This window comes from Pelmatolapia mariae, linkage group LG6 (genome assembly GCF_036321145.2).
Source record: "Pelmatolapia mariae isolate MD_Pm_ZW linkage group LG6, Pm_UMD_F_2, whole genome shotgun sequence".
In the NCBI taxonomy this organism is placed as follows: domain Eukaryota; kingdom Metazoa; phylum Chordata; class Actinopteri; order Cichliformes; family Cichlidae; genus Pelmatolapia; species Pelmatolapia mariae.
Genome location: NC_086232.1, coordinates 18,197,185 through 18,213,761, shown reverse-complemented (window position 1 = coordinate 18,213,761; position 16,577 = coordinate 18,197,185). Strand labels below are relative to the sequence as shown.

Below are 16,577 nucleotides of genomic sequence, written 5' to 3'. Positions count from 1 at the left end.
CGTTATTGTTCTAAATTAGCCTGCTACATGGGTGCTCATTAATCTTCTGTAGTGGGAAGCAGTGATTGGTAATCCATAGCTGTTTTCTGAGTGCACAGCCCGTTCTAAATGCACCAGCAGTCTGCCTCTGTCTTTCTTCCTTCCTCCCGCTTTCCCACTGATCACACAGCAAGACCTTCTACCACATTAGTTTGAGCTTAATTTGACATTTAGCATTTTTAGCAATTAAAAGGCTGCATTCAGAGTGCACCGCTATGGAAATTATGTAGGCAAGCAGCTCAGCACATAACGTCATAGATTCAGGATGCAGTCTGTACATTAAGATGATGTATGCCGGCCTTAAATGGGGCTCTGTAACAGATCCAGTTACCATTAGACAGAGGTAGTATATGTCTCTGTGGTTTTTGCAAGAGCGTTTAGCTTCGCTACAAAATATAGAAACTGCCTTGGGTGGCTAGGACATCAGCGCTGATCTAATCTAATTTCATTCTACCCCAAGACTCGGTCTGGCCTCAGTGGGTTATGGAAAAACGCTATGGTAATGTACAAAAACATGGTGGGCTTTTCTAATGTGACAGGTAACATGGAATTAAGTGGATGCAGCACAGCCAGATCCTAGAAAAAGATCTGAAATGCCTCAAGACTCGAACACAAATAAAACCCAACTTGGACAACTTTGTGTTTTTTGTACACAATAATACTTGGACATTTTCTTTATTGTTACTATTAGAGATACTTTAAATATTCTTAACTGCACTTCTAAAAAGAGAATTTTTGCAGAGTTTTCACAAGTTCTGAATAAAAACGACAACCTGCTACAGTAAGAGAGCGGCGCAAAGCGCTGATCTTGAGAGGACCCCCATCGTAGGAGCTTGGGAGTCCCCATTTAGATTGGCGATAGATAGATAGTGACCACAAAACAAGGGGGAAATGGAGAGGGCAGCGTGGCTGTAATCCGATTTGCTAAATGCAATTCCTTCTCCAAAATCAATGTCATCTGCTACTGCAAGTCCCCATGCAGTTTTTCTCCTATTCACAGTACTTTCTTTTCTCACTTCTTGTTAAAATTTTTCTTAGTTTTGTCCTGCCCTGCTGATCGAGGGTAATGCAGATAGGCTTCATTTTTATTTTTTATCACAACCATAACAAGACAAGCTTGTAGAAAGATCCTTCCAAAGCGTGCAGTAACTTGCACTAAAAGTCAGAAAAACACTTTGGATCTCCACCATTTGGTTATCATTAATTTCATACAATATATATCTTGTAATATTTTAAATATATGAATGCTGGAAATGTGCAAAATGTTAACTGCTGGATAACCTCGACAACACTTGATGCACAGCTCTTTATCTAGCATTGGATCCTCACTTTCTTCCTTTGTCCACTCGTCACTGGATTGCTCTCTAAACTCTTTGCCAAGAACAACAGCTTGAGTCAGGTGTGTGTGTGTGTGTGTGTGTGTGTCTTAATAATCTTAATAATCCCAGAAGGCAAATACTGTTTTGCTGAACTACTATTCCTGTGATGTTTAGCACCCCATCACAAACTCAAACAGACTAAATTATTACACTTGGGGTTTGAGCGAAGAATTTTAATACCTTAATGCGTATTAAATTATGTCAGAGATATCTTTGCTCATCTCTGCTTATCGCCATCTTTGTGGTGAAAAGTCTGGCAGGTGATGACGATAGCCAGCAGTGGAAGTGTGAAGGGCATCGGGACCTTCACGCCCCGATCTCTCCCTTTCGGAGAACTCCTCGTTCTCAAACTGATTTGTGTGCAGAGACGGACGAGGGGCACCTTGGGTGGGTTGTGTGGGCAGAGAGTGGGAGGGCTGTTGTGTCACCGTGCCCACCTGCAGAAACATCTGTCTACTTAGAGACACTCGTGCAGATACACTAATGATTGATGTGAATAAATGCACATATGAACACACAAACACACACGTGTGTGTGGGGAAACTATACACACAGCAACTTAATGCAAATAGTTTTTTCTTACATCGTCTCCTCAATCTCTAAATATGAAAATTAGAATATCAGCAGGTATACAATATTTGTAGTTACCTTTGTTAGTTAGCATTGTATCTCTAATGTCTGCAAATAAAAGGGGAATGTATATACTACTGCTAAATAATATAACACAAAGTCATCTCTTTTACTTCCTACGGAGCAGCTGTGCTGTCGGCAAACTCACCAATATGTCAAAAGTAGCCATAAGTCATTAAATGTCTATTGAAACCATCAAGAAAAAAAATATTAATAAGCAGCACTGGCACAAATAGCACAGTAACAATATCTGTCCCTACTGATGAGGTGTCTAGCATGTAAATGAATGATATCACAAAAAAAAGACAATTTATTTTATCTACAAACCACCTTTTTTTTTTTTTTTTAAACTGCATAAAAGAATTTTTGGTGTCCCACAAACTGGTTCTAGACAGCCCCAAAGGAACCTCTTGTTTATCATGCAGCCAAAAGAGTGACTAGATATGTGTAAAAATTTAACAGACTCTGTGCTTTTACTGTACACAGTGATCATTCACCCAAACACCCACTCTGAGCCAGGAAAAACCCACAAATTTAACTCAAGAACAAAAAAGGTAAAAAGCAGACATGCTGCCGCTCATCCCACTCCATCAGCCAGAAATCTGAACAGCCAATACTCAGATCACAGATAACTTACATGAAAAATAATTGTTAAAAACAAAACTTTTATAGCTACACAGAAATTCCTGTGTATTAGAGCCTGTAAATGATAATAAAACTCTGTGTGTAATGTCTAATATTTTTTTAAAGCCATCCTGCAGCAATAGAAAAAGTAGTTTCAGTGCGAGTCACAGACAACTTTTCAGACCGTGCTCAGCTTCAAGTACAGCATCACTCTACAAATCAAACTGACAATTTTACCGTGTTTTACACAAGGCAAACTCAATCATAAAAAGTCTTTGTAAAGAGGAGGTGTGCAAATATGTGTGAATGCATATATGCGCTTATCAAGAGGCTCCCGGTGGGCTGGTTGTATTTATGAGGCCTTGTTTCTCTGATTGTTCTTGCGCAGCTCCCATGAATATTCAATGTGATCAGAGAGAAGGGCTTGCTAGAACCCGAGAGAGAAGGAGGGCAAAAAGAAAATGTGCCTGGTAACTCACAACAGACGCACGCGTGTGCACGTACGCACACACAAGGACGCACGCACAAACGCACTACAATCGCGCGCACAAACACAGCCCTGCAGCAGTGGGAGGAGATAGCAACAGTGACAAACAGCTTTGGTGCTACAAAGGTGGCAGGAAATCTATCAAACGGGACAATAAAATTGCAATTGAGTTTCTTTAGCTTTTTTTATAGCAGATGCATGCATCTTGGTGGGACCTGCTGCAAGTTCGATTCAGAGGCAGTCCCCGGCCCTCTGTGTATTTGTGTGTGTGTGTGTCACATTGTACAAGTGCATGGGTTTATTCACGCACTGTATGGGTGAAATTCAGCAGGAACAACTGCAACTTCAGTCAAGAAGAAACAGCATTAATCTTGCTGCAATTACACCACATTGTGGAGGGAAGAAAAAAACTGCAGTGTTTATCCCTATTGTAAAAAAACAGCTAAAATATTAGCATTAGTATTTTTCACACTCCCCAGCAGTCTATTTCTTTTTGAAATATCTCAAAAGCTCAAGCCACTCAAGCTTGCAGCAGCATCTGCTGTTGTGCATACGTGTGTTACCTTTTCAGAATTTCACTGCCACTCTTCTACAATATGCTGACCAATATTTTCTTCTTCTTGAGTCCTTATCATTGAGCTGCACAGTGTTCAGAGGTGTGGGAGTTTTAAAACACCCCACATCCAACACACACAGCAGCCTTCATGCCGCTGATATCCCTGGCAGTCTTTCTGTGCCCCCTATTGGAGGAAACCCATCACGGCACTCCAGGCTACAGTGAAGCGTCTCATATCACGAGCACTTCTTTAACTCAACTTTCAATCTGCCAGGCTTAAAAACCCCCCAGACCACAATCTGACACCAGCCTCAATTACTTCACTGCTCTGGAACAGAGGAGCGTAATATGATATCAACACTGAATTTCTAAAGCAGTATTTTGAATTCAGGTTTTGGAAATAAAACGTGCCAGAAGTTTATTTTTATCTGTGTGATGTGAAAGAAAGAGACGCTATACATAAACACAGAGAGGGAAGGCTGAAGGGATTCTTTCCAATTGGTTTATACTGAAACTAGCTTTTAAATTACAATCACTATATAGCTTCCATAGCTTTATCTGATGGGCACCAGGACGCAAGGTTCAATTACCCCACTCGCCTTTGCTGAAAGTAACCGGGCGAGATGATAGTGCTGTGTAATTCTTTTATTTGATGAACTGTGTTGTGTCACATTTGAAAGTAAAGACATGGGTGGGAGAACTGATTGCTTTGAATGATCATTGCATTCTGTTTGGCAGGAATTGAAAAGGAGGAAGAGGCTTGTGGTTACAATCATGTTGTGAGTGTTTAAGGCTGACGATACTTCAGCAAGACGGTGAGTGTGTTTGCTACAGAAAGATAATGGCAAGATGTTAAAAAGAAAAACAGACGAGGAAATGGAAGAAGTTTGTAGAGAAGGATAAACAAAGCTGTGTGTGAGCTCTGTGTGCGGGGATATAATGAGCGCTCTGACCTTGGAGTGCGTGATGGACAGGGTGTCCACCCAGACTCGCCAGCCGCCCCACTCATACTTGATGGCGTGGTAGAGCAGGATGCGGAAGATGGCGTACACCATCTCTGTGATTTTCTGCTCCTCGTTGTTTTGCGGGTTGATGAAGCACAGAGAGAGCATCCACTCCTGCCACACCGAGCACTGCAGCAGGCTCCTGAAAACAAACGGCAGCAAATGAGGAGGTGGCGAATCCCACGGGCGCCTAAACGCAGCGTGCACTGACGTGTGATGTACTTCTCTATCCTTTGAATTGGTCCGACTCTTACCTGCGGTTCTCTCGGCTGTTATTGAACAGTTTGATCATGTCTGACAGAAAGACCCTGCGCACCTCCATGCTCTCTTGAGAGGGGGGAGAGTTCTTCAGCAGAGCAGCTATTACCTTCAGAATCTCTGGAAGAGGGAAAAAAACCCACTCTGTTTACAGTCTGAGATAAAAATGCTTTATGGAGTTTTAAAAAAAAAAAAAAAAAAAAGCACCAGTGCTGGAAAATATCAAAAATACTGTGTCTGCTTTGTGCATTTTGTAATATAATACATAACAGCCAAGCAGTATTTTCAAGGCTTATAAAATAACATTTGAATTTGGAAACATCCAGCATCGTGTTTGGATATACAAAAAGGATTGGTCGCAGGAGGGGAAACCGAACAAATCAACAGCTATATCATACATTGGTTTCAACATGTGCAAATCATTGTGTCACAAACTATCTGAACTTGCAGCTGTGCACACCTGAAAATCTGCGCCCGTGGTAAGAAAAACAGAACAGAGGAGAATAAAAAGCCCAGAGCCATTGATCTTTATCATACTGTAATGGCTTTGGTATTGTTTCAAATGAGAGTGCCAGAGTCACAGGCCCTTCTGAAATGCTTGGCTTCGGTTAAACCAAAGAGACTGACTGTTTAGATGAATTATCTAGACAATGTCAGTGTCCATTTGCTCTGAGTAGAGAGACGGTAGGGCTTGGATTTCACCCGTCTCTTCAGACCTTGGCGCTAACCGATGCCCCCTTGCCCCGGCAGACAGTTGTGTTGTTTCTACGCCTTAGTCACTCAAATTATGAGTCGCTGAACCTTTACCGCCAGAAAATTACCCCAGCATGTACCGGGAATGAGGATGGAGGGATGGCGTGTTCCTTTCTTTCTTTTTTTCCCCTTCTTTTTTCCATTTGCTCTTGGTTCTTTTCCCTCGAGTTAATTTGAGGGAAACGGTACTTCCTCGGTTTGTTTGATTGGCTCTGACGTTACTAAAGACTGCAATCAGGGGGCCATTTTGGGAGTTTGTCACAGATTAAATCAAGAGAATACACGGCAAAGGAGAAACAGACCACCAGTCTATGTTCCATACAATATGCTCGCAAACCCATACAAGGTTCCTATGATATATACCGCCTGTCCAGGATGGTTGGGCAGGAGAGATTTTAACGCAATAAAGGCCTGGGATAATCAATGTGTGACTACACAAAGACCTTGTCAGATTAAGTCTGGCTGGATGTAAACCTTGCTTGTGTTTGGATTTCAGACTGATTAAAGCTTTTCTTTTTTTTTAGCTGCATGTGCATCTATGAAAGCACCAGTATAAAAGAGAGTGGGATGTTTTCTTTTCTTGTTTGAAATGAACACTTAAGATTTCAACAGAGGGAAAGATTTGGTGAGCTGACGTAAAATTCGAGGTAAGTAACAGCCTAAAAAAAAATAATAATAAAAGTGACCAAAGCCACCATCCTGGGCTGTGTTTATCCCACCTATAATTAAATATATAAATGTGAAGCAAACAAATAATGGCCAAGTAATAATAGTTATCAGCTATGCAAATATTTTTCATTTTAACATTCATTGAAAATAGCAAAAATGATATAAAAGTTAATTATTGTACAATTAAAGACACAATAAGAAAAATTTAATTTAAGAAAAAAAAAAACACATTAAAAATCTAAATTCACCATTAATTAAACCTAAATGAATTAAAAACACAATTATAAACTGAATAAATTATTATCATGTCACTATATTTATCTTTCCTTTATATGTAAAATAATCCCGGTGAAAAACAGCGCCGAGGCTCAATAAAACCAGCAGACGAGTGTATATTTGTCACACAAAGTGTTTGCACCATCCTCGTGTAAGGTTTACATCTGAGGTTCAGGAGTCTGAAAATACGCTCCGGCTGCAAAATTTATGTCGTTCATTTGTTTGACGGTATATAGCGATCGCACGGTTCCACGGGGAATATCCTCCTGCGGCACAGAGCCGTAGGTATGTAGAGGGTATGCTGCGGCAGATGATTTAGGGGAGCGGTGCGGCGCGGAGGAGGCACTTACGTGGGTTGAGAATCTTCACAGTGGAGTCGGGGTCCGGATGCTGTTTATGGATCACTTGAGTGCAGATCTGCTCTGTAAGAATCTATCGGGGGATTCAAGTCATAAATGTCCACATAAGTCTTGAGGATAACAGAGAAACAAAGCACAGGGATATCTGCATGCTTCTAAATTATTTCACAAATCACATTTCTGTTGGTGGTCAACCTAATGTGTTATTGCATTTTCATATAAAGTACAAACAATTGAGACAGATTAGATAATAAGGCACAAATTCAGCATATTGGGGGGAAAAAAATCCGTCATGTGGCTGAACACAGAGGTTATTAGTGTGTGTTTTGTTAATAGAAAGCTTTCACTGTGCAAGCACGAGCTTCGAGGGTGAATGGGCAGCATACAGACCTCAAAAAGCACATTGTACATTGTCATGGTGAAGTGGCTGGAGTGGAGCATCAGGCGTTCGGTGAGCAGGGAGAACAGGCCATGACTCAGCATGACCTCTGCTTTCCTCCTGATCGAAATGATAAAAAGTTCAAAGGTCGGTCAGCAGTCATTGGTATTTGCTTAAACAATTTCTATATTGGAAAACATGATAAACCAAACTTATATCAGTTTGCAGAAACACACAACCAGAATCTCAATTTTAAAATCAAATCAATATTAAAATCAATGTTTAAAAAAAACTCTTTACACTATAAGGAATAACAAAAGCAAATCTGGAGTGTGTGATAGCTCAAATGCTAATAAAAATGAAAAACGGAGCCGTGTTAAGATAAAAAATCTTTACACAGCTCTGTTTGAAATCTGCAGCGGTACAAATCAGCTGTGCTCTTGCTAACATTTGACAAGGAGGAAATGAAAAAGAGAATCCCCGCTGACAAAGCCTGGGTTTTTGCTTTCTTTTTTGCTTTCATCTCTAATCATTCATCAGCCCCACTTTTACTTTTGTATCATAGCCTCGAAAACTGAACTACTTGCAGATGTGCACATGTGGATTTCAAGGCTTAAAACTGCTGCAAAGACGATGGTCAGAGTTGTTTCTTTAACTCCTATATCAATACAAGCTGCACAGTATCAATGGTGATTATTAGCCAAAAAATTATAATTTCATTAAGTAAATTTATATTAAGTATCATCACCCAAAATGGCAATACTGACATGCTAAATTCTTTTTCATAAGTTATTTTACTGTGTTCTGTCAGCATGTGGGCTAATACAAATTAAATGTTAACCAGAATCCTTTTAAAAGTGAGTTTTAGCTATAATACAGTTAAAATCAGGATAATGAGAAAATGTACTTTATTGTTAGAATATAAAGAACTCCAGCGAAACTGTTAAGAAAATATCCAGTAAGCATCTAAATAAAACCCTTAAATTAACAAGGTTAAGGACTTTTTTCCTCTCGTTTGCAAGATTTTTGGAGAGCCCTTTTTATTTTACAGTGCAGTGCAGAGAAAAACGGCACGTGGTTAGAGACAGCAGATCCAGCTTGTATGCAGTGATAGTGCAGTCTACTCTATTAAAAGAAAATCTACCAGTGTTGGCTTTCTGTTGTTTCGTCACTTAGTAAAAGTAAAAAGTAAAGTAAAAATGTGTTCTTGTATGAACAAAGACTTCTAATAAAGTACTTACTTTGGTGACAAGTGTTTCAGAAAGTAGCCCAAAACTTTGAGTGCTTGGACTCTTATTCCCTCATTTTTGGCAGCCAAAAGCTTGTAAATCACACTGTGGGACGAAAAACAGAAAACAGTTAACACTTAACAGTTAACAAAAAGACACACATATTTATACATCAAAAATTGTTTTAATAAATACATGCATATTAAATTCTTATGTATTCTTAAGCACAGGGCTGCAACTAAGAAATTGAAAAGTTGCTCCAACTAAAACCATTCACACCGTTTGTAAAGGAGCTCATGAATATGGATATAAAAGTCGATCTTTACCGAATCCCATTTCGCTGGTCAAAGGCCTGAATCATGGATCCAGGATGCTCAGACATGAGAGCGACCAGCAGCTGCAGCACATCCATGAGATTGTCGTCCTGAGGAACATGAAGGAAGGAGACTGAAGCTATTGTAGTATTTAAAAAGGACAGTGGGAAACGAGCCAGCTTCACCAATGATGTCTAAATTATGAGGGGCTTACAGTGAACTGTGTATTTAAATCTAAGCTAAAAGCAAATATATGTCTAGTCACTAATTGATATTTATATTTCTGCCTTGTACAGCAGTGGCAGTAGCAGCAATAATACATGGAATACATCACAAGCGTCTGAACTAAAGAATTACAACATACAGGCTGTGCAATGTATGGCTGCTGCATGATGGTGGCTTTTCCAGACAGTGCTGTAAACACCATTTAGGTTCACTGCGTTACTGACTGATCTGAATGATTCATTTGCTATGCATCACTTCACTGTAAACAACCCCACTTCTGTCAGGACCTCAAACTGGCAGACTTGGAAGAATAACAAGAACCAGTAATGCAGCGTTTAGAAGCAGAAAGTGTTTGCTCATGCTCTCCATATCACATGGTGTACCACACCAAATGCAGTGTAGCGGTACTGTGTTGCCATCTGGTGGTTAGGTCTCTCTCTGCCGGTCTATGCCTACCTCATGCATGGTTAGGAGGTAGCTGAGGATACTCTGTAGCTCATCTTCCTTCACTCCATGATCCTAAAATGCAAAATGTGCAGATTGTTTTAACAGTGCAAGACTGGAAAAAGAGGTGACTAAGAAACAACATTTTTAACCCCGTAAACCCTAAAAATGCAAAGCATGCACTGCTTAGTTCACCAACATGGAAAAATGAGATTATAATGATGAAACTTTTAATGATATCGAAATCCCACATACTGTAATAAAATATTTGAACCCTGCAAAGCCAAGTGTAATATATGCATTACAATATAATGAAAAAAAGTCAGATATAGCAAATATGATACATTGATCTGCTTCTTGGTAAATAAAAGGATGGCTAAAGGTTTTAATCATCCTAAGGACAAGAGAAGTGCATGCTGAGTTACAACACATGCCTGAGGAAGAGGCATGAGCTTACCTTCATTATGAGCTGCTTGACAAACAGCAGCAGAAAGGCTCGCAAAGAGAGTATCTCCTTCTGATTTGGCCTTGGACCTTCTGAAAACCCAAAGAGTTCAATGGCTGTTTAGCGTGGTTAACAAAAGAAAGGCACGAAACTACAAGATGATCCATTTTATTTTGTAAAAGTTATATATCACTTGAAAGGACCTGCATACAGTGTGAGTGTGCTTGTATGTGTGAATCTGTGTTTTTGTGCACATGTGCTTGTCAAAGTTTAATCAGGAGTGTGATTATGTCATAATTGCTGCATATTTTTGCATTTTGTGTGTAGGCTCACCTAGGCCTTTGGGTACGATTCCACTGCGGTCCTGAGGGTTGACAACCCAGTAGTAGAATTTTAGTGTATGCATGATTTGAAGCACAGTGCCCACCCTGCGAACAGCGTTGTAAATGGTCACTGTGCTGATGAACTCTGTCGCCAGGTAGGTGTAGAGTGTCAACTGCACCTGCACAGGTTATAAAAGCGAATGAAATTTAAATGTGCATGCGCTCAGGGTCGAGTCCAGTTTTACTGTGTCCTTGATTTTTGTTCCTTTGAGAGGCAGCTGGATGCTTGGAAAGCTCCTAAGAGTTTAACTGAGTCATTCTCATTTTAATGGCAGTTACAGGTGGAGGGATAACCTTGAACTCCAAGCTCTGAAATGCTGAAAAGAAGTTCTAGGGCAAAAGCACAGAGGGGCAAATCTGTGTGCAGTACAAATTCATTTCTACATCTTTTTAAACGTAACCAAAAAATAATGTAGCCCTGTGTGTTACCTTGGGAGGGGCATGGATCCAGATGGCAGGGTTGAACAGAATGTGGTCACACAGCTGCTTGAGCAGCAAGATCCCATTCTGCAAGTTGCTAAGGTATCTGGAAAAGGCCAGTACAATGTCCAGGACGGGCCTCGTCACATGCACCTTGGAAGACTGGCGCAGAGAGGGAGACAAGGAGGCACAAAGTGACACAAGTGGAGGTGAGGTAGGAAAAAAAATCCATAGGAAGTACAACGGTAAAGAGACGGCAAAGTGATGAAGGGAAATAGTCTGCCTAACAGACTCTGCCTAACGGTGTGACTTCCAAGCAAAGCCAAAGGAAGAGTATTCTTGTCAGTTAAGCCAGTTTACTCACCTTTTCCAAAGTATAGCCAATGACGAGGAAGCCTTTGCAGGCCAAGACCTGCTCTTGCATAGCCACTGAGTTCTTCAAGAGCTCCATCACAAAGGACAGCAAAGTGCAGCTAAGAGCCACAGACAGACAGAAAAACAGTGACAAAGAGAAGGACAAGTCAGACAGTGACAGTCTATGTAACCTGCTGACAAAGCCCAGACTGTCAAGAACACATCATACAGGAAATGTGATTGAATGAGGTTGTGTGTCTCCTTTGTGCTGGGGTAACAGTTTCAACCTAGCATCACCTTGAGGACTGCAAAAACATCCACAATGCAATTTAGAAGTAATAAACAAAGCAACGCATGTATTAAACTAAACATTTAGTAAGGATAAAATAATCTGAGAGTAAACTTTTAATTTAAGAAGCAGCGTCCACTATTTAGACCATTCAATTCTATAGTCGTTAAGAAACAATAGTACAATATTAATTCACTGTTACTCTGCACGCTTCATAGCCCTTGAAGTAACAGCCCTAATAAAACACCATATGTGTTACAACCAGAGTGGTCTTAATGACAAATGAACAAAAGCCTCCTGATTATTCACTGCTCGGCTTACTACTGTAGTGCACGTAAGTGGTGTTACCAGACAGAGGTGTCCAGCTCGTTGCTGGAAGGCTGGCAGTAATCCAGCTGTGCAAACAGTGGGAAGAGGACCTGCACACCACCGATAGAGTGTATGCCGCTCTGGACTGAGTGAGTCACCACAGCTTTCACATCCTACAGGAACACACACACACATACACACACATATAGCCACGTTACACATGTAATCAGCATCGCACAGGGTCACACAGATGTTCTTTTCTTCTGATAATTACAGGGATATGTAACTACTTTTGGGGTTTTATTGCCACAGCATAACATAAGAGCCCTCATTTGAATCTTTGACTGTTGCTGCCTGCTAACCTCCTAACCTCAAACCATAGTTTTGATATTTCCTCTTATTTACTGTAATGTTTTATAAAATTTCCTCCCCAATTTATATGGATGTTGCTCAGTGTTCGAGAGGGTAGACACAACTAATGGATGAGAAAACCAAATGGGAAAAAATGAGAATTTTTCCCCCCTTCTTCTATAGGATTGGAATTTTTGAGCATGGAATAGCAAAGCTGCAAATATAGGTCACACATTCATTCATATTTCACACCGAGTGTGTTTGTGTGGTGGAGGGAGCGTATGTTTATGTGGTGGCAAAGGCCTCCCCCACAGAGGAAACAAAGTACTTTCTTTGATGAGAGGGCATGAGAGAAAAACTCAATTAGCGCTTGAGAAGAGAAAACTCAACATGATTGAAGAAACAGTTTTACACGTGTGGTGCACATTTCTCTGAGCATATTTGTGGGTACGTACATGACTATGGCAGAATTTGGAAAATGTCCATGCACTAACACCATATACAGCTACAAAAGAAAAATGCACAACTATTCAAATGTAGTTCCAAACTAAATCTCCCAGAGAAAGCCAGTTTTATAATTAGAGCACCAGGATGGCATTTTTCAGCAGCTGCAGCAGTCTGTCTGGCTGGCTCAACACATTTGCTCCTCTGCCCTAATGAGGCTATTAAAATGAAAAGATGCCAACTGGGCCACTTTCATTACCGTGTGGGAAGAAAGACAGAGTAAAGAGTGGTACATATGGAACAGCGGGAGGGAAGGAGCAGGTGTACAGGTGCTGAATGAATTTAGGCAGTGAAACTGCTTTAATGTTGGTGCTGTATGGTGACTTAAGGTTAAAGTAAAGCAATGCTATAAATACCAACTCCAATGGGGGGATGGCTCTAATATGATAGACGCACTAAGTGTTAACTGTGAGGGTGTAATTACCTGCAGCATGAGCGCATGGGGTGAGTGGACGAAAATGGAGACATTGTCCTTCGGGGAGGACTCAAGGCAGAGCTGGGCATCTGTGGCTCGGGGATTGTAAGTGAAGGCAATACTAGAAGACAGCTTGCCGTCATACAGTAAGGTCTTATGATGCTCAGCGAACAACAAGTCACTCTCAGCCTTGTACTTGAATGTGCCCTGAGCAAGAAGACACAGAAAAGGGCAAAAAGTGTTTAGTAAAAAATTACATGAGACAGTCTCTGCATCGTTCCCTTAAGTGTCTTTCTGCAACCCTGGTAACCAAACAAAAAGGCCAGTTACAAATACTGAATCAATGCAATCATCTGCAAATTACACAATACTTCAAAGACAAGACATTGCATGTTTAAACAGAGAATTCTTGCTTTTGAAAGACTATATGTCTATTTTTAATTTGATCAGGGTTGTGGAGTCTTAAAAACAGACCTGTTGGAGCATGAACTAATTAGGTTCATTAGTAAAGACAGATCCACTGCTCAAAGACTGCAAGGACAACAAGACGCACTCAGAGCACAAACATCCACGAGCAGCTCACTCACTGGTCAGCTCTTACTTTTAAGGGAATAATACTGTAGTTTGTATTCATTCATCTACCTTCTTTCTTCTTTTTAAAACATACTTTATGTCCATGTAGTACATTTGACGTGATATCTTAAATCTTTATACATACATGCATACTGCAACACATACCACACTGAGGATAATAGTAAGAACCATTGTTTATAAGTTTTAAGGCTTTTAGTCCATTTTCAACCAATAAATTATTTCATTGACCTTGAAGACCTCAGTGAATGTAAGCCAAACTGTAATGGACCTCATCTACACCCCTATAAAATTTTATCAGACTATGATTTAAATCTTTTCGAGCTATCGTGTTTACAGACAGATGCATGTAACCGCTACCAAAAGCATAACCTCCCGGAGGTAACTAGCTCATCAATATAAATGAATGTTTCTTAACTTGTATACCAAAGTATTTTTAGATTACAACACATTAAAGGACTTTGATAATATATTAAAATCTCTGTAAGCATCTATGATTACTGGCTATGATCCAAAAAACACCACTGCTGTTCATTTAATATGGACTTGGATGATTTTTCTAAATGTGAAATTCTTCTTGGAAACCGTGGATGTTGCGCCCTGTTGTGGCCACCCAGCTTGTTATCATTTTGCAGTTAAAAAGCGAGCATAGCTCCAAAAATAAGATTCCAGGTGTTGCCTCCAGTGCAGAGCTGTCACCCACTGAAAACATTTTAAACATGATTAAATGAAAAACATGGCACAGGGATGTCATAGTATCCAAGAAAGTAAAGTAAACAACCTGCAAAGGTACTAAAATTGCCCTTCTTAATTCTTGAATGTTTAAAATGTTGACAAAAGGAGAGAAGTCATGCCAGTATATATTTTTCCTCTCTAAGATGCTCATTATTATAACCACTCATGTTACTGAACTGTTGACAATTAATCTAATTAGTAGCAAAAATGTTCCTCTAAAGTTGCACATGTCTAAACTTTTGAAATTTTTCAAAAAAGATAGTAACACGTGTCAGTTTAAACATTTGATATTCTTTTCTATGTACTGTTGTGAATAAAATACAGTTTCATGCTTTCCAACCTGGTAGCCCGGACCCAGCTGATAGATAGCAAGGATCTGAGCAGCGCTGAGAGCTTCTCCAAACAGGTACACTGCCCCCATCTGTCCGCAGAACACACGGTTGATATCTGCCGTCTCAGACGATCCCAGGAAACACTTGTCAAATGTCTGCAAAGGGAGGAAGCAGGAAGGGAGGAAGGAATTACGAGAGCACCAAAAGGAAAAAACAAAAATAGACAAAAGGAGGGAAAAAAAGAGGTATGACGCGAGGAAGGAAATAAGGGGTGACGACAGATGGGGGTGGGTAAACAAAACCAAAAAGGGAAAAAAAAATCAAGAGAGAACAGCAGGGAAAGACACACTGATGTTAGCTCTAGCTTTAAAGCAGAAATATTAAGAATGATAAGATCACGTCTCTTTCAAGAAGCCAATTTGCTTTCTGCCACATCTACAGGATTACATTACACTGTGGAGGCACAATAATTCCAAACATAATGTAATGTTACAATCTTTTATCTCAGCATGACAGAAAGCAATCCTGTGGACTGTGACAGAGTTCTGAAGTGTGAAGTGAACACGGTCATCATTTAATCATTTTACACTGCATTTTCCATGCTTCACAGATGCAGGGAAAGGCAAGCCCTCTGAAAGCAAGGACTGTGAATGGATGTGAGCAAAATCAGGCAAGATAGTCGGGGTGTTATTTGTTTGGTTTTGAGTGACAAAACTGATATTTAGACAGAAAACCTGTTAGAGCACCTATATGTCTAACCCCCACATGCTAGAATCAATGCCTAAATTTTACCAAAGGGTTCATGTAATAATATTTATGATTTGCAAACACAGAAATGGCTTATTTAAGTGAATACTTAAATGCATTTTAGCAAAAAACTAATTAGCACTACATGAAAAGCAAAACATTTCTCCCCAAATCTCACACTCTTCCTTTAATTCTCCATGAATCTGTGCAGACATTAAATATCACAGGAGCTGTTAGTAGCACCAACTCCTGTCATGTTTTGGAAAAAACCCCAAACAAAACACTATTAAACTGTTGCTACTTACGTCGCTGGTGTTGACAAACCAGGCAATGTCTCCAAAGGAAGCCAGTTCACCGTTCACAAAGCAGGCAATTTCACTGTTTTTCCAGCGGTTGTAGATATGAACTAGAGTCACCATGTACCACTGCAACAACCAGAACAAGCACACTTTCACACACTGGAAGTGCATCAATCAGACACACACACACACACACATCATGTTATCAGCAAGTCAGTACTCTGTGTCCTCTATCACTGTAATTCAGTCACGTTTCATGACTCACTGCCCTCAGCTATGATCCCACCTTCTGCTTAATGTTTGCTTCTAGTTTTACTTCAGCTTTGCAACCAGTGAAATAATAAATATTAGTTTATTATGTGAGAGAACAAGCATTATAACGATGTAAAAATCAACTAAAATGAGTCCTCTTGGGGTTTGGTGAAGTAAGATGACTCCTTCATGCTCCGGGGAAAAAAATCAAAAAAAAAACCAGAAACTTTCAAATTGCTCGCAGACTGTGGCTTTCTGAAACTAACAGTCTTCAACGCGTGCTTTGTGTGGAAGGAACAGAGCACTGGATAATCCTTCTCTCCCACTGCCCTCCTTCCTCCGTCTTCTAGTTTTGCTTCTCCCCAGAGTCAGGTAAGATGTGGCAGCTCATTTTTAAAGGAAGGGCTAGATTTATCGTGTGTGCACATGTGTATTTGGGTGTATGGATGTGACTGATTATGTGTGCGCTGACATATGATTTCTGTGATCTATTTACAAGGATTTGCCTTTTCATGTGTTTGAATAT

General features: G+C 40.2%; 1 protein-coding gene across 8 annotated transcripts in view; it reads right to left on the bottom strand.

Moving 5' to 3' along the window:
- lrba (LPS-responsive vesicle trafficking, beach and anchor containing) overlaps positions 1–16,577 on the bottom strand; it is a 178,403-nt gene that overhangs the window by 131,517 nt on the left and 30,309 nt on the right. For all 8 annotated transcript variants that reach the window (XM_063476071.1, XM_063476072.1, XM_063476075.1 and 5 more), the window contains exons 7-21: positions 15,806–15,925; positions 14,762–14,908; positions 13,105–13,302; positions 11,865–11,998; positions 11,238–11,346; positions 10,883–11,035; positions 10,404–10,572; positions 10,083–10,162; positions 9,638–9,700; positions 8,969–9,066; positions 8,655–8,747; positions 7,425–7,533; positions 7,026–7,107; positions 4,974–5,097; positions 4,669–4,861 (exon numbers count right to left, since the gene is read on the bottom strand). In XM_063476071.1, coding sequence (XP_063332141.1) covers positions 4,669–4,861; positions 4,974–5,097; positions 7,026–7,107; positions 7,425–7,533; positions 8,655–8,747; positions 8,969–9,066; positions 9,638–9,700; positions 10,083–10,162; positions 10,404–10,572; positions 10,883–11,035; positions 11,238–11,346; positions 11,865–11,998; positions 13,105–13,302; positions 14,762–14,908; positions 15,806–15,925 — 1,872 coding nt within the window. The remainder of the gene's footprint in view (positions 1–4,668; positions 4,862–4,973; positions 5,098–7,025; positions 7,108–7,424; positions 7,534–8,654; positions 8,748–8,968; positions 9,067–9,637; positions 9,701–10,082; positions 10,163–10,403; positions 10,573–10,882; positions 11,036–11,237; positions 11,347–11,864; positions 11,999–13,104; positions 13,303–14,761; positions 14,909–15,805; positions 15,926–16,577) is intronic.